We start from the raw sequence: 24,653 nt of genomic DNA, 5'->3' as shown, positions 1-24,653 counted from the left end.
TCCGCAGCCGCTCCCCATACACCCCTTCACCTACCCTCTGCATCCTTTGTCCCTTCCTCCACCCACCCCGTGGTCCCACCAAAAATAAGCACATACACAAATATTTAACGGGAAGGAGAAATGAGTTTCTAAATATTCCGGGGGGATTTGCCGGGCTGGTAATTTGTTTGGTGCTGATAATTGCATCTTACATTTTTTCTAGCTTTACTTAAAACTGTGTGCCGGGTGTGCCAGCATTTAATTACTGCTCTGCGGCAGCCACAAGGTTATTTATTAAAGAGTTATTTTATCTTGATACAGTGGATCCTGCCCCTTATCCCCTCCTTAATGTTGTGTTATTTTCATCAGAGAAATTTCCGCAAGTGAATGCAGATTGCGGGGCTGCCTCCCCCTGCGATTAGGCTGTCACTCCACTGAATGCTGATGCCTCTGGGCGCCGCACCGCCCTATTATAGGGGGTTGTCAGCGCAAATAATTAGACTTAAAAGTTACAGCTGAAATATAATCCAGAAATGGCAGGGCCCTGTTTTGGAAATTGTCTATAAAATGTCAGCACTAAGGATGCACAGAGAACGGTAATAGAGCGGCATTGTTGGAGCCTGAGACCCCTAAGAGCGTTTCTCCCAGCTCCAGTTCTTCCTTCCCTGCTGATGCTTCTGTCAATAGACCAAGTCCAGGGTGAGTCCTGGTCCCCTTGGAGGCTTTGTGCTTCTGGCATTAGGGGGAGGATGGTGGGAGATGCTGTGTTGAGGCCCCGGCCACTTCCAGCTGTTGGCACAGGGGTAGCTGTTCAGGCAGGTCAGGACACGGGCCCATGAGCATTCAAGACGCTCCCTTGCCCCTTATCCCCACACTGTTCTCTGCAGATGTGCTGACCTGCCTGTGTGCTAGGAAACTGCTTTCCAGGACTCTGCACATGGCTGGGACCTAGTGCCCTTACGTGTGAGTGAAGACATCAGTGGTACACCTGGGACCTGTAGTGGAGTCCCTTTCCTAGTACTGGGGCAACCCTGACTCCATACTTCTCTGTAGCCCCTAGAGTTCTCCCTGTCACCGCGTCTTGGAGGAAAATAAAAACCATTCTTAGTATCAGTTCCTACAGGGCCTCAGTTTTCCGACAGTGACTAGAGTTGGAGACTTTTGAAGGAGTGGGCAGGGCACTGGCCTGGCTTTAGAGGCTGACCCATGAGTTCTCTGCTGGGTCTGAAAATACTGTCCACCAGGGACGATCTGGAGGGTAAAATTTGGACATGTTGAGGTGTGGGACTGAGGTTTATTGACCAAGGACCCTGCAGCAGAATCTCCTGGCTCTGACACCCAGTGGCCCCTTCTTACCTTAGGGTTCCACCATTAACTAGAGTCAGACTTGCAGCCTTGACCTTTCCCCGGCATAAATGTCAAAAGTCCCATCTGTATGCCTTCTAGAGCTCCAACTTTCTGCAGCTCTACCCAGCCCTAAAGCTCTTCCCATAGCCTCCTGGGGCCTCCTTCAGCCCTGTCAACCATGGCTTTCGAAGATATGAACTTTTACCACACAGGCCTAACCTTACTGTCCATATAGAGGCAGACATGCCACTTCCCATGTCCGTGTTGACTCTTCTGCAGTTGAGACACGGTGACAATGGAATGCTCAAGTGGCTTCCTTCTGGGCATGGTGATGCATGCCTTTAATCTCAGGACTCAGAAGCCGGAGGCAGGTGGACCTTATTTAATTCAAAGCCAGCCTGGTCTCTGTAGTGAGCTTCTGGATAACCAGGGCTGTATAAACCCTGTATCAACAAAAAGAAAAAGAAAAAAGAGTGACTTCTCCTGTCTTCCTTCAGTGGAGATGGCAGCTGGCCTGGAGGACAAGGAGGCAACTCCTGTCTTCTGGACTGCTCCGTTCTTTGGCAGGCCTGGACCTGGCTTACACTCAGCCCCGTGTGGCCATTCCTCACCTTGTAGCACCCACCTCTGAGACCTGCTCTGAAGCCCATGGAGTGTCCATGCCCCGTGACAAAGTCTGTCTGTGCCTCACCTTGTGCCGGCTGAGAGGTTTTGAAGGGGAGTCTGTTGTCGTGGGACACCTGACAGCCAGGCCCCTGGGACACACCTGTTCCTTGCCATAAGAACTGCTGTGTCTGTGATGTCATCAGCCATGTGGCCTCCTGACATTAAGACACATGATAAAGGGAACTGGAGAGATGGCTCAGGGGCTAAGAACACTTGCTCTTGAAGAGGACCAGGTTCGGTTCCCAGCACCCACAAGGCAGCTTGCAACCATTTGTAACTCCGGTTACAGAGGCTCGAACACATTCTCCTTGCCTCTCTGGGCTTCAGGATAGATGTGGTGCACAAATACTTATGCAGTACTGTGCTAGGGATTGAACTCATAAATTTATAAATAAAAATGTTTAGGGCTGGAGAGTTAGCTCAGTGGTTAAGAGCACTTGTTTTCGCAAAGGGCCCAGGTTCGATTCCCAGTATTTACGGGAAGCTTACCATCTCCTTAGGCATCGGGCATGTATAGGATGCAAAACACTCATATACACAAAATAATAATAAAATAAATCTAAATAAATAAAAAGATTATGTTGGGCAGTGGTGGCGCACGCCCTTAATCCCAGCACTCTGGAGGCAGAAGCAGGTGGATCTCTTGAGTTCGAGACCAGCCAGGGCTATACAGAGAAACCTTGTCTCGAAAAACCAAAAGGTAAATAATTTTTTGAAAAGAGTGATGTTAGAAACCTACTTATAGAAGCAAATGCAAGCAAAACAAAGACTCCTTTACGATATAAGACTCCGGGGTGTAGAGGAGATTGGATGTCGGGCAGGGCTGGAGCCAGGTCTTCAGACAGCGTGGTCAGGCCATTGTCTGTCCTTGCCTCCCGCTGTCCGTCCCTCCACTGCTGTTATCTTTGTACTGGAGCAGGTCCTCCCATGCCCCGGGCACGGCTCCAGCCTGCGCTCAGCTGCCCCGTCCACTGTTACAGCTCCCACCGGCTGTGCAAACAGCCAAAGGTGGTTTCTGGTCCAAAGGTTGTTTCTCGTTAGCCCGATCTGGATCACACACTCCATGTGCCAAGAATGGAGACAGAGAGGTGGCTCCCCTCGCGAAAGTGAAGATGGGATTGGAAGTGCTGCTCAGTGGTAGTTTCAAAACCTAGCATGTATGAGTTCCTGAGTTCAATCCCTAGCACTCTTTAAAAAAAAAAAAAAAAAAGAGGGTGGGGAGGAAAGGATGGGGGTGCTGCTTCTGGACAAGGCAGGAGTCTGGACCTGAACAATACACTCCTAATGAGTACCTGACGTGCGTCTGGAGAACAGACCAGGTCTGCGAGCCGTTCGCTGTGGCTCATTGGGGCTGCCAGTGTTGAGATCCACCTGTAGGACCTAGTCAAACAGCTGTAGAAGGTGTGGAAGCAGGTTCTGTACACGGTCTTAGAGACTGGACTTAGAGCATCAGTAACCGTGCAGGAGCCTGTCAATCGGGGGAATGCCCACTGTGGGGAGAGTGGGAGTGGAGAATTGAGAGGTAGAGGGCCAGCGGAGAGCTACTCCAGTGACCCCAGAAGGAGTGGTGGTAGTTTAGATGTTCGTAGTGGCATTTACCTATGTGTTTGGAGGGAAATTGATGTTGAAAGAGGTCTTGGACAGCCTTAATAGAACCTGGTGACTTTTACTAAATGTCTCAGCTCCGAGCTTCCGTTTGACCCAGTGAAATGAGGTGAGGTTGGACCTGGTGCCCTTCCCCAGTGCTTTAGCTCTGCCTCTGTGCTCTGGGGCTGAGTGAGATGCCTTGTATGTGGTACTACGCGTCCTCTGCATGTCTGGGCTCCCCAGCAGGAGTCCTCAGAGACCAGTGCTCTCATAGTGTGCCCTGGGGTCACTTAGGCTTGCTGCCTGTCCTCTCTGGCCCTTTGTGTAAGACCATAGGAGCCTCTGCCAGCAGCTGCATGGCCTGTCTGTATGCCAAGCATGCCTATGTGTGGCTAGGTCTTGTCCACCTTGCCCCTCTGCATGCTCTGAATGTCTGTGCCAAGCTTGCAACTTGAGGGATTGGTTCCGGGCTGTGCCCTGGACTGAGAAGCTCAGGACAGCTTCTGGCCAGGGGAGTCCAAGGCTGGGGGGTCACGGCCAGGCACGGTCACCCTCGTCCTTGAGACCTTCGCTCACTGGTGCAGAAAGCCGTCTGTTGGGCACCCTCATCATGTTACTGCCATCTTCATGCCCATCCTGCCCGCGGACCACGTCCCTGGCCCGCCCAACCCCTTGTCCCTGTACTAGCCCTCCTAAGAGGCAATCCACGTTGTGGGTCCCAGGCTGACCTTAAGCACAGCCAAGGTCCAGCAGGTGGTTGTGCCGTTTCCTCTTCTCTCCTGGGGCCGTGGCCTGGAAATGGAGAGTTGACTTCAGAGAAGGTGGCCATGTTACTCCTGGAATGATCCTTTGCCCTGTCCCAGCCATGCTCTGAGGACCTGGATTTCTTTCATTGGTGCCCCATCTGGTTCCTCTGGAGACACAGGAGGAGCGGAGTCAGGAGAAAGCAGGGGTGGTTACTGGAGGACCACCTGGACTGTGGCTCTAACCAGGCCTGGCTCTTGCACTAAGTCCTGTGTGACCTTGGCTGAGTGTCCCAGGCTGTAGGATGGGAGCTTGGTTGCAAGTTCTCACTACGAGGTGTTCCAGATGGTCCCTGTGTGCAGGGACCGCTTCTAGTCCCAAAGCGAGGTGGGAAATGATGAGCCAGGCCCCAGGGGCACCACTCCTCCTGTCTCTGAGCATGGGCTTGGCTCTGACAAGAGAGGCTTCCTTGATGAGGGGCCCCTGCCCTTCTGTCCACCCTTGTGGCCTGCCCAGCCTGTGAGCCCCTCTCTCCCTCCTTCCGCAGTGCGTCGCGTGGCTCCTCGTTTCTCCATCCCTCCCAGCAGCCAGGAGGTGATGCCGGGTGGCAGTGTGAATCTGACGTGTGTGGCAGTGGGTGCACCCATGCCTTATGTGAAGTGGATGATGGGTGCCGAAGAACTTACCAAAGAGGACGAGATGCCAGTTGGCCGCAACGTTCTGGAGCTGAGCAATGTCGTGCGGTCTGCCAACTATACCTGCGTGGCCATCTCTTCATTAGGCATGATAGAGGCCACAGCCCAGGTCACAGTAAAAGGTAAGTGTACGGGATGCCTCCGCCAGCTGATACCTTCCTCTGTCTCGGGGGACTTGAGTGGCGGGTGAGCGGGAGCTGGCTGATCCGGGCACAGGCAGGGCTGAAGGATCATTACCCTCCTCTAAGGTGCCCCAGCTCTGGGCAGGTCCTTAGGAAGAGGATGGGTCCTGGGAATAGCTAGCTGGTATTCCCAATTGGCAGGCATCAGAGTAAAAGTTGATTGTGCTTTTTTAGGGAGGACACGGGACAGGGGCTCTTATTATTCCTGTTTTACAAGTGAGCGATTCAAGTACTTCTTTTGTCCAGGGTCACACCAGTGTAAATGACAAAGCCTTGGTGGTCTGAACTCACAGCCTGAACCACTAGTCAGAGCAGATCCGTGGATTGAACAGCCTCCCAGTGAGAGGGGTGTCGTGGTGGCTAAGGCCAGGAGAGGTTTTCTCTGCCCAGGCCTCTGGGGACGGACACATACAACATTAATATTTATAATTCTAAAAAAGTAATTATTAAGGATTTATTCAGTTTATGTGTGTTTTGCCTGCGTGTGTGTATGTGTGTGCTTGGTGCCCATGAAGGCCAGAGGAGAATATCAGATCATCTAGAAGTGGGGTTTATGGTTGGTTGAGAACTATCATGTAGGCGCTAGGAATTGAATCCTGGCCCTCTACAAGAGCAACAAGTGCTCTTAACCACTGAGCCATCTCTCCAGCCCAAAATATGTCTAGTATTTTTATCTATCATCTATCTATTTATTTATTTGAGACACTGTCTCAGTATGTAGCTCTGGCTGTTCTGGAATTCACTATGTAGACCAGGCTCGTCTCAAACTAGTGATCCAACTGCCTCCGTCTCCCAAGTGCTGTGACTAAAGGCCCCCACCTTGCCCAGCCATATATTTAGTATTTATGTGACAGACTCTGCCATGATCTCCCTGCTTCTATTCTTGTCTGGCTTTGACTCATCCTTCATTCTGCAACTTGAATGGTCCTTTTTTTTCTTTTCTTTTATTTTTTTTCCTGGGGGTGGTTGGTAGGAATGGAAACAATTTATTCTGTTGCTCTGGAGAACTCACTGTTGTAAACTAGGCCAGCCTTGAACTCACAGAGATCCTCCTGCTTCTGCCTCCCAAGTGCTGGGGTTAAAGGCGTGTACCAATGTCTTTAACTTGGGTGGATTTTTTAAGATACGAACTAAGAGCTGGGGACCAGTTCGGTTGGTGGAGCCCTTACCATGTATGAAGCCCTGGATTCAATTCCTAGTACTGCAAAAAGCAAGAAGAGTATGTAAACCAAGATCGTGTCGTCCACCTGATCCTCCTTGAGTCCTGGGTTCCCTGGGATGGAACCCGGGGCCTCACACCTGTACTGAGAACAGCACTGCTGGCCTTCTGTTTCCTTTTATGAAAGCAAAAGGTAGCTTTCTTCAGGGGCTCACGGTGCTCTGGGAGTCACCCAGGCACACCATCTGGCCTCCCACACTCAGTACCGACCAGCCACACGGATAGATGCTGTAGAGTCCCCTTGCCTGCACCTGGTCCACGGTAATAGTCCAAGGTTCGCCATCTCCCTTCAGGCCTTGGCACTCTGAGACTTTTCCTGTTCACCCCAACTGAGGAGAGGCTGTTTTTCCCTGCTGTCCTTGTACACAGTTACCATCAACTCATTTGTTGATTATTTCCCCAGGGTGTGAATTTCAGAAAGCAGAGATGTGACCACGAGCCGTTGTGGCACCAAAGTGTACCTGGTATTTAGTGGTTATTCTTCATGGAGCGAACATGGCCTGGGGGTTTGCCACCTTCACTTTGAGCCAAGTCATGGGGCTTTTTTGTTTTGTTTTTGTTTTTTCAAGACAACGTTTCTCTGTGTAGCTTTGGAGCCTGTCCTGGAACTCACTTTGTAGACCAGGCTGGCCTCGAACTCACAGAGATCCGCCTGCCTCTGCCTCCCAAGTGCTGGTACTAAAGGCGTGCGCCACCACGGCCCGGCTCTTTCTGAACTCTTAAAGGCCAATTCCTTGAGAGATACTACACACACACACACACACACACACACACACACACACACACACACTGTTACACATACTTGGTACAAGTGAGTGTAGGTGAGTAACAAGCAGGTCTCTGCCTAGTCTTGGTGTGAACTGTGTGGGCCTTCACAGGACCAGGTCTGTTAGGTGAATCACATGTGCTAATGTGATGATCACTGGGGGGCAGGTTCCCCAAGAGCAGTGTGTTACACACTGAAGAGCCCAGGGCTCCTGGGACCACCAACAGACCTTGCTGCTGTGTGTCTCAAGTAGCTGCCCTTAGAAGTCACCATAAGCTCTTCAAGCCTTTTTTCAAGTGGGTTGTGGGTGTCAGCCACACTCAGGTGGCCATATGCTGCGTTTGGATGATGCCTTGGATTTGTTCTCAGAGTCGTGACCTCCAACAATTCTTTCTCCTCAGCTCTGCCAAAGCCTCCAATTGATCTTGTGGTGACAGAGACAACCGCCACCAGTGTTACTCTGACGTGGGACTCTGGAAATGCAGAGCCTGTGTCCTACTATGGCATCCAGTACCGTGCAGCTGGCACCGAGGGCCCCTTCCAGGAAGTGGATGGTGTGGCCACCACCCGATACAGCATTGGTGGCCTCAGCCCTTTTTCAGAGTATGCCTTCCGTGTGTTGGCTGTTAACAGCATTGGACGCGGACCACCCAGTGAGGCGGTGCGTGCACGGACGGGTGAGCAGGCACCCTCCAGCCCTCCCCGCCGTGTGCAGGCCCGAATGCTGAGCGCCAGCACCATGCTGGTGCAGTGGGAGCCGCCTGAGGAGCCCAATGGCCTGGTACGGGGATACCGTGTCTATTACACTCCAGACTCGCGGCGCCCCTTGAGCGCCTGGCATAAACACAACACTGACGCTGGACTCCTTACCACCGTGGGCAGCCTGCTGCCCGGCATCACCTACAGCCTTCGTGTCCTCGCCTTCACTGCCGTGGGCGATGGCCCACCCAGCCCTACCATCCAGGTCAAGACACAGCAGGGAGGTAGGTGGGGGGCCCGCGTTCTGGCTAGACGGCTGGCGGCAGAGGCTTGGCCAGGGCCACTCCTGCTTCCTCAGCCTATGAAATTTGGAGTTTGGGGAGGGCGAGGGTGCTGTACTCTACAGATGCGTGGTCACAGGGGGTCAAGGGAGGTGTCGTGAAGCTGACGGTGCCTGGGGTGGGCATTACAGTGCCTGCGCAGCCTGCAGACTTCCAGGCCGAAGCTGAGTCGGACACCAGGATCCAGCTGTCATGGCTGCTGCCCCCGCAGGAGCGGATCACCAAGTATGAGCTGGTGTACTGGGCAGCAGAGGATGAAGGCCAGCAGGTGAGCCGTGAAGCTGGCAAGTGGGGAAGGAGGATCCTCCGGGTCCTCTGGGGTCTGTGATGGGCACACCTAGACAGGTTCCAGCTCCTGGGTTTCTCTCTGCGGCCCGGTGGCTCTTGGAGCCTCTGTAGTTCTGGAATCTACACCGCTCCTGTGCGGGCGGGAGGCAGTGTCTAGGGTCTGCCTTTGGTCTCTGGCGTTTGTGGCCTATGTGCTATATTGTCCTAGCCCTGACGTTTCGCCCGGGGCCATAGATCCCTGCTGGTCTTTGTGACCTTTGAGGTGGCTGTGGTATGAGTCAAGCCGTGTATTTCTTGGGAGGCTTGTGTGACTGTGTGGGGTGGGGCCTGACCCAGAACCACAGTGGGTCCTCTGCCAGCTGCTTGCAGCCCATGTGGGGAATAACCTCTGAGTGGCCTTTGATATCTGAGCAGTCAGTAAGTGCTCTCTGCTCTTCCAGCACAAGGTGACCTTCGACCCCACCTCCTCCTACACTCTGGAGGACCTGAAGCCTGACACACTGTACCATTTCCAGCTGGCTGCCCGCTCGGATATGGGGGTGGGCGTCTTCACGCCCACCATAGAGGCCCGTACAGCACAGTCCAGTAAGTGCCTGCTTAGGCCACACCTGTCACATCTGCTTAGGCCATACCTGTCACATCTGGGCTGGGACACACCTGTCACATCTGGGCTGGGACACACACAGACATACACCCTTCCCTTTCGAGCAGGTGGGTGGTCAGGTCTGCTGAGTCCAGTATTGGACTCCAGTCTGGGCTCTTGAGTCTGGACCCCAAGAAAGGGACAGGTAAGTGTCCTGCTAGTCTGTGTCCAGGCGGTGGTTGCCTTCTCTGCTCCCCACCCAGCCTTCTGACCCTTTCTTACCCCTGTGACCCCTCTACCCCACCCAGGTAAGTTCTGTGTCTGTGACTCATCTTTACCCTCTGTCCTCCTCCTTCTGTACCTAGATCATGCCACTGATTGGTGGGCTGCCATGTTACAAACCGCCTAGGTGCCTGACTTCCCTCCCCAGAGCCCCACATCTCATCATCCATGCCCCCTTCCTCATACCCGACACGACAACTCCTTGGGAGCTGTGTAATCTCTCTGAGGCCTCTGCACTCAGGGACAGGTCCATGAGAATGTGACTGTGTGAGGACCACATGGCTTGTGTGACAACATGACTATGTAGAACCCACTGTGAGAGAGTATGAACACCTGGCCTGTAGCACCTGAACGTGTCAGTGTGTCCTGGGTGTGACCCTGTGACTATATCTGTCTGTCTGTAGCTCTCTAGCTCCCCAGAGGAAGATAACAAGGTTGTGGAAGTGTGGGGGTGGGGGTTAGTGTGATACTAGATGACCCATCTGTGATCGTACGCCACTGTCTGCAAGGTTGTGGAAGTCGGGGGTGGGGGGTGGTTAGTGTGATACTAGATGACCCATCTGTGATCGTACGCCACTCTCTGCAAAGTTGCCTATTCGATAAGATGATCATAGTATGGGCTGAGTGGCATTGTGTCCCAGAAACCATAAGCATGGGTGGCAGTGTCAGTAAAGTCCTTGTGACATGGGACTGTGTGTGCAGAGGTCCCTGACTTTGTATTCATAATGTGCTGTGCTCTTGCTGGGGGCCATGGCGGACATGCTATCAGTCTGGCGGCATGGCCAGAAGACAAAGGCGCTATCCATAGGGCCCTACAGAAGACCGAGACGTACAGTGTGCTTGTAATTACCCAAATGAGCTTTTAATTATATTTGCATTAAGCGAGATGGGAGGGTGGAAACACCATTGGTGAGAGGTCAAAGAGAATTGTCTTAGAGATGTGACACTTCACCTAGGCTGAAGCATGGATGGAAGCTAGCTAGGTCAAAGCTAACTCTGGTGGCCCTAGGCAGGGACGCTGCAGACCACTGTTTCCAGAGCAGCCACCCAGGTGGTAGCAGTCAGGGCTGAAGAACAGGGACAGCTCTGCCTGCTCTGTGAAAATGGGCTGGTGGCCCATGAGATCGCTTGGAGGCCTTTTCAGTGGAGGAGGTGAAGTTTGGAGGCTTGGCTCAAGTGGTAATAGTGGATTTTTGAGTTATCTAGGAAACGGACTGGCCAGGACTTGGTGATGGATGGAAAATGGAGAGCAGTGGGATAGGGATGTGGAGGTATATCTGGTTTCTGGTACAAGGCTCTGCAAGAGCACACTGCCCCAGGACAGGAAATGGATGGAAGCAGGTGTGACCAGTACACCTGGTTTCAGACACCCAGATTCAGGATGATGTGTCCGTCAAGTGTAGAAATGTGGTGGTATGGTGGGACTAAGCTGGAGGCAGGCCTGAGAAGACTGGAGATGAAGTGAAATCCTGGGGTGGGAGGAAGACAGAGGAAGTTTACGAAGGTGGACCTGAGGCTGCTGCTGAGTGGCCGAGAGGAATTGGATGTAGTGGGAAAGCAGACTTGGAGGAGATGTGAGGGGCTGTGGGAGGTAAGGAGGTAAGCTAACATGCTTAGATGTCATCAGGAAGCTAGCTGTAAGGGGACTGTGGAAACTCGAGGGCCTGTGGCGTTGAGGATGGGGTTTTCTTCTCAGGCAGGAACTCCTGAAGTGCATCTAAATGCTGTTGTGAGAGGTAGGGCAAAGCAGGAAGCATGGAAAGAGGGGACAGCTGGTAAAGTCTCTGGAGGGAGAAAGAAGGGGGCAGAGTGTGGGTGAGGGAGAGGTTGGCCTTGGACTCCACTCTTGAGAGTACAGGAAGAGGGGGGCTGGTAGCTGGAAATAGAGAGGGCTCCTGTAGGAAGGCAGCAGCAAGCTTCCGTGCCTGTAGGCAGAAGGAGCTGGAGGTTAGGGAACTGTGGGTAGATTGCCTTATCTGTAAAGTGGCAGGGTGAACAAGATAGAGTGGACTTGAGCAGGTCGCCAGAGAGCCAAGGGGAGGGGGGCATCCCCGGAGATGCAGCTTCTCTAATGGCCTCAGTGCTGCCTTACTTATTACCTAGTATGGGTCAAGCAGTGGTGGGAAAATCAGGGGCTGGGGAGATGACTCAGCGGATTAAGAGGGCTTGCTGCATAATCATGAGGACTTGAGTTCAAATCCTCTGCACTCACACAAACATTTGGGCATGGCCACATCCACACCTATGGCGCTAACACTGCTGGGAGGCTGAGACGGGAATTTCTGGGGCTTTCTGACTGCCAGTGTAGCTTAGTTCAGTGAGAGACCATTTCAAGGGCATGAGGTGGTATATTAGAGTAGGGTACCTGGCATCGTCCTCTGGTTTTCACATAGGTGTGCGCAGGTGCACGTACCCACATATTCACATACACGTGCACCACACACACATAAAGAGAAAGAGGAGGAAGTGAGTGTGGGATACTGTGAGAAAGGAACAGTGGTGCACCTTAAGTCAAAGCTGAATTTAAAGGCTGTAAGGACGGTGGTCCCCAGGGGGGAAGAGTAGAATGCTGGGGCCCGGGTGACTTACCTGAGGCAAGAGGTAGGTTGTACAGGGGAGGTGGAAGGCCACAGATTTGGAGGGAGGGCCATTCCCAGCACTGGTAGTGTGCTCGGCATCGGCAGAGATGGGCAAGGAAAGTGACACCAAACCCCTGAAGAGCTGGTGCTCTGTTGCCAGTGAAGGGAGGGCTGTTGAAGTTACCTGGGCCGGAGGTGGCAAACCGGAGGGTGTCTAGGACAGTCACCAGGCAGAAAGACAGCACACGCTTTGCCTTCTGGTTCCTAAGGAATCCTTTGAATACTTGCCTTCCAAACCTCAGTGGCCACTGGCCATCCTTGTGTCTAACCTCAGACTTAGGAACCCAAGCACAGAGACCCTGACCACATAGGCACAGGTTACGGTAGTCTTAACCCAAAAGACAGATTTGTACCAATTATCCCCAGAAGAGGATTATATTCTCCAAGTTCTGGTGTGTGTGTGTGTGTGTGTGTGTGTGTGTGTGTGTGTGTGTGTGTATGTATACACACACCATGTTTGTGTGAGACGGCATATGCATGAGAGAGACGTTGTTAGAACTCCATATGTGCGTGTGAGATACTGCACGTACCGTCTGTGTGTGTGTGCGTGTGTGTGTGTGTGTGTGTGTGTGTGTGTGTGTGTGTGTGTAAGAGTAGAAAGCTAGTTCAGAGAGAGTCAGACCATCTCGGCAGCAGTGTGACTAGAGGGCCTCAGGATGGCTGGGTGAGTCTCCAGTCCTTGTGACTTGGTCACTGTGCCTGTGACCCCCACCCTCCATTTGCCTGCTTTCCTCCCATTTGTCTTCCCCAGCCCCATCCGCCCCTCCCCAGAAGGTGACGTGTGTGAGCACGGGCTCCACCACGGTCCGGGTAAGTTGGGTTCCACCGCCAGCTGACAGCCGCAACGGCATTATCACCCAATACTCCGTGGCCTATGAGGCAGTGGACGGCGAGGACCGTAAGCGGCGTGTGGTGGATGGCATCAGCCGTGAGCATTCCAGCTGGGACCTGTTGGGCCTGGAGAAGTGGACGGAGTACCGGGTGTGGGTGCGGGCACACACGGATGTGGGCCCTGGCCCCGAGAGCAGCCCGGTGCTGGTGCGCACCGACGAGGATGGTAGGTCGGGCGACGTTGGGTAGCGTTGTCACGGAGGGTGGGAAGGGAGACGCACTGCCTGGGGCTGCCTGCCAAGCACCCCAGGGTCTTCCCTCCACAGGACCTGAGAGACTCATTTCCTAAACTTACCCTTAAAGGTCTAAACTCTGGGGGGATGCAGTTGGTGGGTAACCCATGTCCAGGTCCTGGGTTCTGGGGCGTCTCCAAGATAGCCTTAAAAACCTTTAAGGGCTATGGCAGGAGAAGCAGCTCCACCCAATATGAGAGCCAGGATGGGAAGACGAGTCAGAAGACTCTAGTAGAGCCAGTGGGCTTTGGCGGAATGTTGACGAAATTTGTGACCGACGGTGTGAGCCTGGGTACCTCGCCTGTGGCTGTTCCCCACCTCCGCTTCCCCCGCTAATAAGTATCCCTGCCAGAGGGGTTGACAGGGATGACCCAAGGGAGCAAAGGTTTCTCATCAGACCAGCCAGCCAAAGAAACAGCAGTGGAACCTTTTCCAGGGCGTGGGGGCAGAGTCACGGCCCTAAAGTTAACTGTACATACCTTGAGCCAGACTCAGTTCCCCCAGGGCTGACTTCCTTCTCTGCCTGGCCTCCAGTGCCCAGCGGGCCACCACGGAAGGTGGAGGTTGAGCCTCTGAATTCCACTGCTGTGCATGTCTCCTGGAAGCTGCCTGTCCCCAACAAGCAGCATGGACAGATTCGTGGCTACCAGGTCACCTATGTGCGGCTGGAGAATGGTGAACCCCGAGGCCAACCCATCATCCAGGATGTCATGCTGGCCGAGGCTCAGGTATGTCATTGATGGCGCTGGGTGGCTGGGTAAAAGGTGACCAGTGTGTCACATTTACTCCCCAGAGCCCAGACTTGGTCCCTCCCCTGCCTGCCCTCAGAGGTGTTTGTGCGTTTTATGGTCATATTGGAGCTGCCTTGGTCTGTTGGGGGAGGTATTGAGATCAGGAGGTGAGGCCCAGGTGCCAGGGATACTTCTCTTTTGTGTTAGGATTGCTCAAGTTGTGCCAGCCCTGCCGCCCCCCTCCACCCTGGTAGCGATCTTAGCCACCAGCGCTCAAAGGGCTATCTCCAGAGCTCCCCAGGCTCCTTGCACACTGCCCTGGCCTCAGCCTTGTGACTTGCAGGAAGCACATTTGCTGTGGCTTTGAGCTGTGATGTCGCCCCAGCAATGCTGTTCTGAGTACCCCGTGCCACACAGCCAGAGGCAGACAGGGACTTGGAGAAGTTCGCTATCCTCTTTGGCCTCAAGCCAGTGGCTGAGGCAAAGCTGTGCAAATAATCACCTGAGTGATTGACCCCTGACGTTTATCTCCAAGCCTGAGCCCGCCTGCCAGCCCTCTCTTGTTGGATGCTCCTGTCTTCATGGGGGGGTTCTCCCCCCAAGCTTTCAGTGAGGTCCCTCAAGTATTCGGACCCCTGGCTTGCTGTGCCATCGAGGAGCATGAAGTGTTAGGAGGTTGTACATATGTATGGCCAAAATGAGGCCGCAAGTGGATGGCAGGACTCGGCCAGGAGGCCCAGTCTCTACCCTGGGGAAGGACTAATCGAGAATCGGAAAGCCTGTCTCGTCTGCCTGAGTCTCTCCATCCAGAACCAGATCCTGAGGATTCTTGGGCCAGCGCTGAATTCCAACAAGAACTTAGATTCCCTTCCTGCCCATTGTAAACCCAACTTTCTGCAGGCTGTGCTGAGGGATGGGCTCCCACACAGACAAACAGCCTTCATGCCTTTGCCTGGGCTCCACCCTCTGAGCCAAAATACTTCTTTGCCTAGAGGGTGCCCTCTTTCTTCTCCCAACCTGCCTATGCTGAGGGACCCAGGGGTGGGGGCAGTGGGTGTGTTCACCAGCCTGCATTCCTGGGGCAGGTTGAGGGCTCCTCACAAGGTCTCAGCAGACACACCCGCCCAGAAACATCCAGAGAATGACTCGCTCCGGCCCCTCCTATCCTAGGAGTCTGGCGCCACAGCTGCAGCCTCTGGGGTTCCAGGAGAAGTCACTTCATACACTTTTGTGTGTTGGTCCCCAGCAGTTTGAAGGGGGTTGGGCAGTAAGATCAGGGACATTGTCCCCATATTTGTGTCCTTTACGAGTAATGTACCCAAGCAGACTCCAGTGGGGCCGTGGAAGACAAGGCCTGCCTGGGGCCAGTGGGAGACCAGATGGAGCACTTATCCATCCTGGCCCTAGGGCATAGATGTCCCTTGTGTGACTCTAGTCAAGGACATCCTAGCCTGCCCTTCTCCACCTAATAGAACCATCTGTGCAGCCCGGGGCCCCAGTAGGATCAGAAGGAAACATGTGATAGGCACCCCGACTTTTCAGTGTATAGCCCAGCCTGCCTCCCCTGTGCTCCTTCAAATGAGACTCGCCAGTCCCTGCTTCCTTTTGTTCCTTTCTCGTGGTTTTTCTCCCACATTCTCCTCTTTCCTTCCCTCCTCTCCCTACACCTCCAGCCTCTTCCTTGTCCTTCCCACCGCTCTCCATTCTGTTCCAACCCTGTCTTCTCCCTTATCACTGCCTCATAGGAGAGGCTACATGTGATAACTCCACACCGGGGCCTGCCTTGGAAAGCCCAGGTCTCCCCTCAAGTAAGGAAACTAAATAGAACTGCTAGTCTCTGCCCACTCTGCAAAGTAAACACGATCTTTAGGGGAATCTTTAGAGCCTTTCCCATATTCTGTCTCAAAGACTTGGCGACAGAGCTTGCCAGGACAGCTGGTGCTTGGCCACTCCAGCACCAGGCCAGTGGACAGAGGCCAGGCCAGCTCCATGAGGGTGGTCTGCCTGGAGGGCTCCAGGCAGGGCCTGTCCTTCACTGGCCAACCCCTATCTCCAAAACCACAGGGACCTTGGGTTGGAGGCCTCAGTCAGTCCATTTACCTACCTACTAGCCTACCTAGGCACACTGGCGTTAGAATTTACCATCACCGGCCATGAAACTAGTTTTCCTACTTTGACCCCAGGTGCCTGTAGAATGGAATTCAGGAGTGTGAGGTCTCCCTGTGGCTATGGGGGAATGCCCAGGCTCCAAGCTGGCTACTTGGCAGCCTTTGTAATCTTGCTTGCAAGCCTGGCTCTTGGCCTACGCTAGCCATAATTCTTGCACTGTGTTCTGGCACACTCCTCAGAGTGTCACCTTAGCTCAGGTGACTCTTAATTTGATGTTTCAGTTGCGATATTGAGAGTGGGGAAAATAAATACGTAAGGCTGAGCAGCCATAGCAAGCTGTACATAGAGCAGGACTCGGGGCACACCAGGGTATGCAGTCACCCCTTAGTGTCTTCCTTCTGCGTGAGCTGTCAAGCCTGTCTCCATAGCTGACATCGTCCATGTCTCCCTGCCCTAGTGAGGCCTGGCACACACAGCTGGTGCTCAGTGATGCAGGGACTTGTGTCGAGTGGGGAGTGGTCCGGGCTGTCATCTCAGTGGGCACTTCAGAGCTGTCTGTCAGTCCTCCATGGGCCAGGTGCTCTCCAAGTCAAAATCCTTCACCATCTTGTCTCCCTTTCTTTCCCTCTCCCGTGGGTCAGTGGAGACCAGAGGAGTCCGAGGACTATGTAAGTAACAGGTGTGCGAGCACGGCAAGACTGGGTCAGGCTGGGCTCATGGGACACTCCCCCTCTCCCAGCCTGTGTTGCCAAGATCCACAGGGCACCAGCCACATCCAGAGAAAATTGGCGTGTAGACATGAGCACCAGGCTGAGCAGTGATTGGCGTTTCCTCTAATCCGTACTCCTCGCCTGTCGAGCAGCAATTTGAGGCCAATGTTCACAATCGACCAGGACCTGGCCCCTGCTCTGGCCAGACAGGGATGGAGTTAAATCCAATCCTGATCATTAGGCCTTATTGATCCCTGGAGTGAAAAATCACCTGCTCAGGCCCAGGCTGGGAGAAGCACTGGGGAGCCCAGGTCCTGGAAGACCCTCCAGCTTGGGCAGGCAGGGCCCTGCAAAGGGTTGTTGGCATCTGCAGTTGGCTCCACCTGAGGCTTAGAGCTGGAGGGATACCAGGGCTGGTGCTGACAGCCCATTCCTACTCCACGGTGGTACCCTCCCTCCCTTCTTCCTACTCTTCTGTGTGGCGTGGCTTGGTCTCCTATGGTGTTTCTCACTGTGTCCGGAAATGATGCCTTTGCTGGATGGGTGTGTGGGTAGGATCTGCCAAGGCAGAAGGAAATGGAGTGGCTGACTTCTCGGGCATCAGTGGAAACAGGAAAATGTGTTCCCGGGTCTGGGGAGTTCAGTGTCCTGTATTTATTTCTCCCACTCTTCTGTGGTCTCAGGAGGGACTGGGTATCAACGTCACTGAACTAGATGGGGTCCCCCTGACTTACAGTGTTGTGCCTTGGCCCTCTCCTCTACCCTGCGAGCTCTCTCTCCCCGTCCCTCTGTGTGTGTTTGTATTGGTGTCTATAAGTAGCCTTGTACCTGCTATTTCAGGAGGGACTATAGTCTGTAGCCTGTGCATGTGCGTGCCAAGAGGCATGCAAGGTGCTGGGTGCGTGCAAGGCTCTGTCCTGGTGTGTGTGTGGGGGGGACCTCATAAGGTGTCACTCACAGCACAATGGAGTGAAAGAGACAGTGTGGCCCTTTGTTCTTCTCTGAAAGGAAGAATGAGCTGTCTGCCCCAGGCATGGGGCTTCTGGGGTGGGTGGCATGCTCCTAGCCCACATCCCACCTGTCTGTCCTGCCTCCAGCGGAGTAAAGATTTGTGCAGCTCCACCTCCCAAGTCCTTGGTCCTGTATACCTGAGGGCGCCCTTGGCTACAGTCTTCAGGTGGCTGATAGTCTAGCCTCTTCTCGCACAGTGTGATGGGACCTGCCCTTCCCTCCTTCTCCTTCAGGAAACCACCATCAGTGGCCTCACCCCTGAGACCACCTACTCTATTACTGTCGCCGCCTACACCACCAAGGGGGATGGTGCCCGAAGCAAGCCCAAAGTGGTTACTACAGCAGGGGCAGGTGAGTTAGGGGGTCGGGGACCAAGCTGGGTGGGCAGCAGGGAGGGCGGCACCAGAGCCCAGTGCGTGCTGTTCAGTCCCAGGCCGGCCCACCATGATGGTCAGCACCACGGCCATGCACACGGCGCTGCTGCAGTGGCACCCGCCCAAGGATCTGCCCGGAGAGCTGCTGGGCTACCGTCTACAGTACCGTCGGGCTGATGAGGCGCGGCCCAACACCATAGACTTTGGCAAGGATGACCAGCATTTTACAGTCACCGGTCTGCACAAAGGGGCTACCTACATCTTCCGGCTTGCTGCCAAGAACCGGGCCGGCCCAGGTGAAGAGTTTGAGAAAGAGATCACGACCCCCGAGGATGTGCCCAGTGGCTTCCCTCAAAACCTTCAAGTGACAGGGCTGACCACATCCACTACGGAACTGGCCTGGGACCCACCGGTGCTGGCAGAGAGGAATGGGCGCATCACCAACTATACTGTGGTCTACCGTGACATCAACAGTCAGCATGAGCTGCAGAATGTCACTGGCGATACACACCTTACACTGTTTGGCCTCACACCTGACACCACTTACGACATCAAGGTCCGTGCACATACCAGCAAAGGCGCCGGCCCACTCAGCCCCAGCATCCAGTCCCGGACCATGCCCGTGGAGCAAGGTGTGTTCTGCGGTCATGGCAATGCCCGCCCAAGTGTGACTGCTCCTAGGGACCTGTGCTGTCCTTGACCCACTGACCTCTCGCAACTGATCCACCAGCTCCTGCTGTGTGACTCTTCAGTCTCATGATCGCTAACCTCTAATGAACAGGCACCACATTCTTGGGTGTGTGACCCTGACCTCTGCTGTCCTTGACCTACTGACCTATGCTGCGTGACCTTCCAGTCTCTTGTGATCTTGAGCCACTGGCCTTTTCCCGCTATGCCACCGTTCTAGGGTGGGCAGCTTACTGTGCTTTGGTTTGTGGCACTAATCTTTTGGGGTCTAACCTACTGACGTTCAGAGGCCATGCTCTGATAGGTGGCCACATGCTTCTCATGCCCACAACCCACTGATCCCTGGCTACTCTGATCTGGTGTCTGAGCTCAGGCTTTCGCCCATGCTCTTGGAGATCTGGCCACACGTGCTGCGGCCCCCCATGCCAGTCCAGTGCTCACTGTGGAAGACCCTGGGGTAGGAGTTGGACTATGTGAAGCTGACTCAGGGTGCTTGGTTGTCACCCCCAGTCCTCTCCTCTCTCCCTGTCCCCTACTCCTCTGTGCTTTAGCGGTAGTCACAGTCTCTGGCCCACTCACCCCCACCCCAGCCAGCCACAGAGCTGACTCCCTCCTCATGCCTCCACAGTGTTTGCCAAGAATTTCCGTGTGGCGGCCGCAATGAAGACATCGGTGCTGCTCAGTTGGGAGGTCCCCGACTCTTATAAGTCAGCTGTACCCTTCAAGGTGGGTAAGGACCACTGCTCACCTAGACCAGGACACCACATCTGCACCGCCATGTGATCCCGGGGCACACGGACATGTGTCTGTCAACTGGGTCCTTGTTGTGCAGCCACTGTGCCCTGCTGACATGAGATGGGGTCATCCCCCAGAGGCCTTAGCTGCTCTTTCTCTTCCTCCACAGATTCTGTACAATGGGCAGAGTGTGGAGGTGGACGGGCACTCGATGAGGAAGCTGATTGCAGACTTGCAACCCAACACAGAGTACTCGTTTGTGCTGATGAATCGCGGCAGTAGCGCTGGGGGCCTGCAGCATCTGGTGTCCATCCGCACGGCTCCAGACCTCCTGCCACACAAGCCTCTGCCTGCCTCGGCCTTTATAGAGGATGGCCGCTTCTCCCTTTCCATGCCTCAAGTCCAGGACCCCTCACTAGTCCGGTGTGCAGAAGAGGCCAGAGGCTGGCGTGGAGGGGGATGGTAGCCACTGGCATTTAAGGTTCTGATTGTGGCCCTGTCCGCACAGGTGGTTCTACATTGTCGTGGTGCCCATTGACCGTGTGGGCGGGAACTTGCTGGCACCAAGATGGAACACACCGGAGGAGCTGGAGCTGGACGAGGTACCTAGGGAAGGATCAGCACTAAGGGCAGCCCCATGTGATTGGCAGTGGCTGCCAGCCATGCCCTCTCTGGGGAGAGGGACTCTGAGAGGGAACCCCCTCCCCCAGGAGTTTTTTGAGAACTCCAGGAGGGCTTACAGAGACTTCCCTGGAGGTGTTTGGTAGGAATCCCATGGTATAGGAATCCGTGGAGACATCTCTGCAGTTCTAAGAGTGTCCTGAGCCCTGTGGACCTCAGAGAGGCCTGTGGTGTAGAGCAGTCCCTGCAGGACTGATAGGCTCCTGAACACATGAAACTGCCTGTTGCCTGAAATCGCTGCCAGGCCCGCAGCGGTCCCTGAGGGAGAGGGAACCCCTATATCGGCCTCGGGAGCTGATGTCCCAGGGTATGGCCCCAGGGTCAGTACGTTCCCAGGCCTTGCGTGACTCTCTGCTCTGCTCTGCCAGCTTCTGGAGGCCATCGAGCAGGGTGGGGAGGAACAGCGGAGGCGCCGGCGCCAGGCAGAGCGGCTGAAGCCATATGTGGCGGCTCAAGTGGATGAGCTCCCCGACACCTTCACCCTGGGGGACAAGAAGAGCTACCAGGGCTTCTACAACCGGCCCCTGTCCCCGGACCTGAGTTACCAGTGCTTTGTGCTCGCGGCCCTCAAGGAACCCACGGACCAGGTTGGCCTGAGCTGGCATGGCTCTCAGAACCCTGGGACCCCGGGCTTAATCTAACACTAGGAGACCCCAGGTCTGCATTATCCCTGAGACTGCAGCAATCTTAGGACAACCCTGAGGACTAAGACCTATGCTAGGTATCCCACGGCACTAGGCCTCGGGACCTAGAAGACCGCATGTACCTTGGCTTCAGTAACCCAGTCCTGCTGACCTGCTACAAGTCAGTTCTGACAGGGTTTAGAGCCTGGGTCAGCCCAGTGTGTCCTAACCTCAGGGTCCTCTCTGGGTTTGATTGGTGAGGGGGGGGGGGGGGGGGCGGCTCTCATGCTGTGCTCACGGCCTGTGCTCTTGCTTCACTGGACCGCAGAAGCGCTACGCCTCCAGCCCCTACTCGGATGAGATTGTGGTCCAAGTGACACCCGCCCAGCAGCAGGAGGAGCCCGAGATGTTGTGGGTGACAGGCCCCGTGCTGGCGGTCATTCTCATCATCCTTATTGTCATCGCGATCCTCCTCTTCAAGAGGTGAGTGCTGCGCCGGGCTCTGGGGACAGAGCCCGCCTCTTGCCTCTCAGGCACTCTCTGGTGTGGTATTAAGTCGGCCGCCTCAGCCTGGCCCCTGGGTGCAGTGGGAAGCCAGGATGGACAGAAACCGTGGCTCTGTGTGTGCATGCACTTCTGTGCAGGTCCACCTTTATGAAGGAGGGCTGAGGTGAACCGTGTATGTCCCCAGGCATGTCCGTCTGTCTGTGTCTGTGCATGTGAGGCGTGTCTGTCTCCTTTCAGTCGCCACTGGTTCCTAGTCTCTTGTGTAAGCACTTTGCTTCTGCTGGTTCCTGGGTGGTCCCCTGGCCACCTCTCCTGCTCAGGCCCACAGAGGTCCAGACTGAGCTGAAGACCCACGTGCCCTGAGCACTTATTCCAAGTCGATCACACCCATAGCTGTCTCTGAACACTTCCTCTCTTGGGTAGCTGTAGCACCTGTCCCTGGAGGTGTCCCGTCCTCCCGGCTTCCAAGCGGCTTCCAGGCATTTGACTTGTCCGTCCCCAATTTCTTTCTTGCTTTTTTTTTTTTTTTTAAGTTTTCAGACAGAGTCTCACTCTGCCCTAGAACGCAGTGTGTAGACCAGGCTGGCTTCAAACTCACAGAGATCCACCTGCCTCTGTCTCTCAGGTGCTAGGATTAAAGGCATGTGCCACCACTGCCTGGCTGGGTAATGTAAGCTTTGGATGAACTGGACCTGTGGTTCAGACCTGGGATCCCAGCTACTCGGGGGACTAAGGTAGATGGATTATTCAGGGCTAATCTGGGTAATTTAGCTAGATCTTATCTCAAAACGGAAAAAAAATTTTTTTTAAAGGTCTAGAGCTATAGCTCAGTGTGGAGTGCCTGCCTTCCCATGTACAAACCCCAGGGTTTAATCCTCAGTACCACGAACCTTTGAGCCTGACAGTTGAAATGCCTGGTTAATTGTGTCTTTAGCATCGCATCGCCCTTGGCATCATTACACCAAATAAATGTGGTTCCTTGGCCCCTGGGTTCTTGCTCTGCAGCAGCCCCACCCCCACCACCCAGTCCCTCCTCCTGTGGCAGCTGTCCCTCATCCTTCTTACTCACTTCCGGTCTCTGGGACTTAGAAACCTCTCTGGCTCCTGGTCCCAACTTCATACAGCCCTTCATCTGTCCCAGAATGCCCCACTGGATATGTGCCGGGCCTACAGTGCTTATGCTGAGCCCCAGCAACCAGCACGTGGCTGGTTGTTGAACCTGCGCTGTTCCGTGTGTGATATGTCCCCTGATGGAGGTGCCCACCTCCTGTGCCCTGTCATCACTCTGCCCTCGTCTGGACCCCAGGCTCCTTCCTGGCACGTTCACTCCTTCCTCCCACGGTGGACAGACCTGTGGACAGGCACTCAGGAGTGTTCTTCACACCCACATCTCCCTGTCCCCACCTGGGTTCTGGTGCCTACGTAGAGGTACCATGTCAGGGTACCACATTTCCCTTGTCATGTGAGGGCTGAGTGCTCAGCAGAAACAATGACCATTCCTTTCTTCTGTCCTTGCCTGTCTCTCGGGACCTAGTAAACAAGAAAGGTAGGAGTCGCTGTTCCTTCTCTTTACGCGCCTCCCCCTCTACTTATCCCTGTGCAACCCTTGGGCTGGCAGGGAGGGGTGGAGCTCTGACCGGTACCCTCTTAGCCTGTGGCTTTCTTTAATCAGCAAGCTGTCTGGCCAGCACAGTAGGCTCCCTGGTTCGGGATGAGTCCTCATTGGCATGAGGGGCAGGCTCTGTTCCGTTCCTGTTAGTCCAACTCTGTACCTTCCGCAGAAGATGCTCCTCCCTGGGGCATGTGCACGCTGCAGCCTTCACTGCTTCCCTGAGTCCACAGAGCTCTCCAGAACCCTCCCTAGGCTCCCATTTCTCCAACCTAATTCCTACAAGAGACCGTCTCTCTACACTCTGCCGAGCAGCAGGGAAAGGTGTCCCGATGCACACATGCGCAGGCGTGTTCCAAGTTCTCCCCAGACGCTCCTGGGCAAGGACTGCAGCTGGTCCCAGGGTAGTCTGTCTCTGACCCTGTCCTTTCAGATGGGCAAGTTGAGGCCAGTGAGAGAGGACTCAGTCTGGCTAGGGCCTTTCCTGCCCCTCCCCTGCTGCTCTGGGCATTACCCTGATACTCTGAGAGCCAGGCAGCTGGGACCCAGTCCCTCGCAATGTTTGTGTATTTTATGTGTCGTTGCATGTTTTTTCCTGGTGGCTGCTGCTGCCTCCGCTGTGGTAGTCTTAAGGACAGCGGCCACTGGCCAGTGGTGACCTGCCGCCTCCTGTCCAGAGGAACCCCAGCCTCTATGACTTCCTTCCCCGCTGCACTGCTCCCTCTGCCCCCGCCACACCTGCTGCCCCCTGCCCCATCCCTGCCCACCCTGTGTTCTCTCATGTTGACACCGCTCTGCCCCCGGCTCATGCCCAGCGATCCCAGGATGAGGTGGGGTGGGTGAGAAGACAGCTGTGGCCGTGGGGGCTGCCTGTGCTCCAGGTTTTCACCAGCCTCCCCTTGCTTCTCTAGGAAGAGAACACACTCCCCGTCGTCAAAGGATGAGCAGTCAATTGGGCTGAAGGACTCGCTTCTGGCCCACTCCTCCGACCCTGTGGAGATGCGAAGGCTCAACTACCAGACCCCAGGTAGGCTGATCCCTTGACCTCTTGCCCCCAGCTCTGTCCCGCAGGCCATAGGGCTCTCCACAAAATGACCTTAGTGCACGCTTATCTCTTCCTGCTTCTCTCCTTTTTTCGTTTTTGTTTTTGTTCCCTGTGGATTGACATTACTGGGGCTTCCTATCGCACAGGTGGACAGGCACTCTGGGGCGAGACTTCTTGAGACAACAAAGGTCCTTGTGTGTCTCCAGTCTCTGAATGTGAACTCTAAGGAGCCTTTGGTGCCCCCATTTCTGCAACACACACATCATACACACACACACACACACACACACACATCACACACACACACACACACACACACACATCACACACACCACACATACATCACACATACACACACACACACACATCATACACACACACACATCACACATACATCACACATACATCACACATCACACACACCACACACACACACACACACACACACACACACATACACACACATCACACATCACACACACCACACATACACACACATCACACATCACACATACACACACACACATCTCACACATCACACACACACACACATCACACACATCACACATACACACACACACACACAATCACACACACATCACACATACACACACACATCACACACACACACACATCACACACACACACACATCACACACACACACATCACATCACACATACACACACACA

General features: G+C 54.6%; 1 protein-coding gene across 1 annotated transcript in view; it reads left to right on the top strand.

Moving 5' to 3' along the window:
• The window catches only part of Ptprf (protein tyrosine phosphatase receptor type F), an 84,813-nt gene that overhangs the window by 47,387 nt on the left and 12,773 nt on the right, over positions 1-24,653 (top strand). Inside the window, exons 8-21 of the mRNA XM_059254847.1 lie at positions 4,871-5,140; positions 7,587-8,168; positions 8,357-8,493; positions 8,954-9,098; positions 12,769-13,074; positions 13,676-13,869; positions 17,936-18,053; positions 18,130-18,708; positions 19,392-19,489; positions 19,668-19,921; positions 20,007-20,100; positions 20,548-20,766; positions 21,131-21,285; positions 23,830-23,945. Coding sequence (XP_059110830.1) covers positions 4,871-5,140; positions 7,587-8,168; positions 8,357-8,493; positions 8,954-9,098; positions 12,769-13,074; positions 13,676-13,869; positions 17,936-18,053; positions 18,130-18,708; positions 19,392-19,489; positions 19,668-19,921; positions 20,007-20,100; positions 20,548-20,766; positions 21,131-21,285; positions 23,830-23,945 — 3,267 coding nt within the window. The remainder of the gene's footprint in view (positions 1-4,870; positions 5,141-7,586; positions 8,169-8,356; positions 8,494-8,953; positions 9,099-12,768; positions 13,075-13,675; positions 13,870-17,935; positions 18,054-18,129; positions 18,709-19,391; positions 19,490-19,667; positions 19,922-20,006; positions 20,101-20,547; positions 20,767-21,130; positions 21,286-23,829; positions 23,946-24,653) is intronic.

This window comes from Peromyscus eremicus, chromosome 2 (assembly GCF_949786415.1).
Source record: "Peromyscus eremicus chromosome 2, PerEre_H2_v1, whole genome shotgun sequence".
Taxonomy (NCBI): Eukaryota; Metazoa; Chordata; class Mammalia; order Rodentia; family Cricetidae; genus Peromyscus; species Peromyscus eremicus.
Note: the sequence above shows the minus strand (reverse complement) of the source record. Positions and strands in the feature narration are given on the sequence as shown.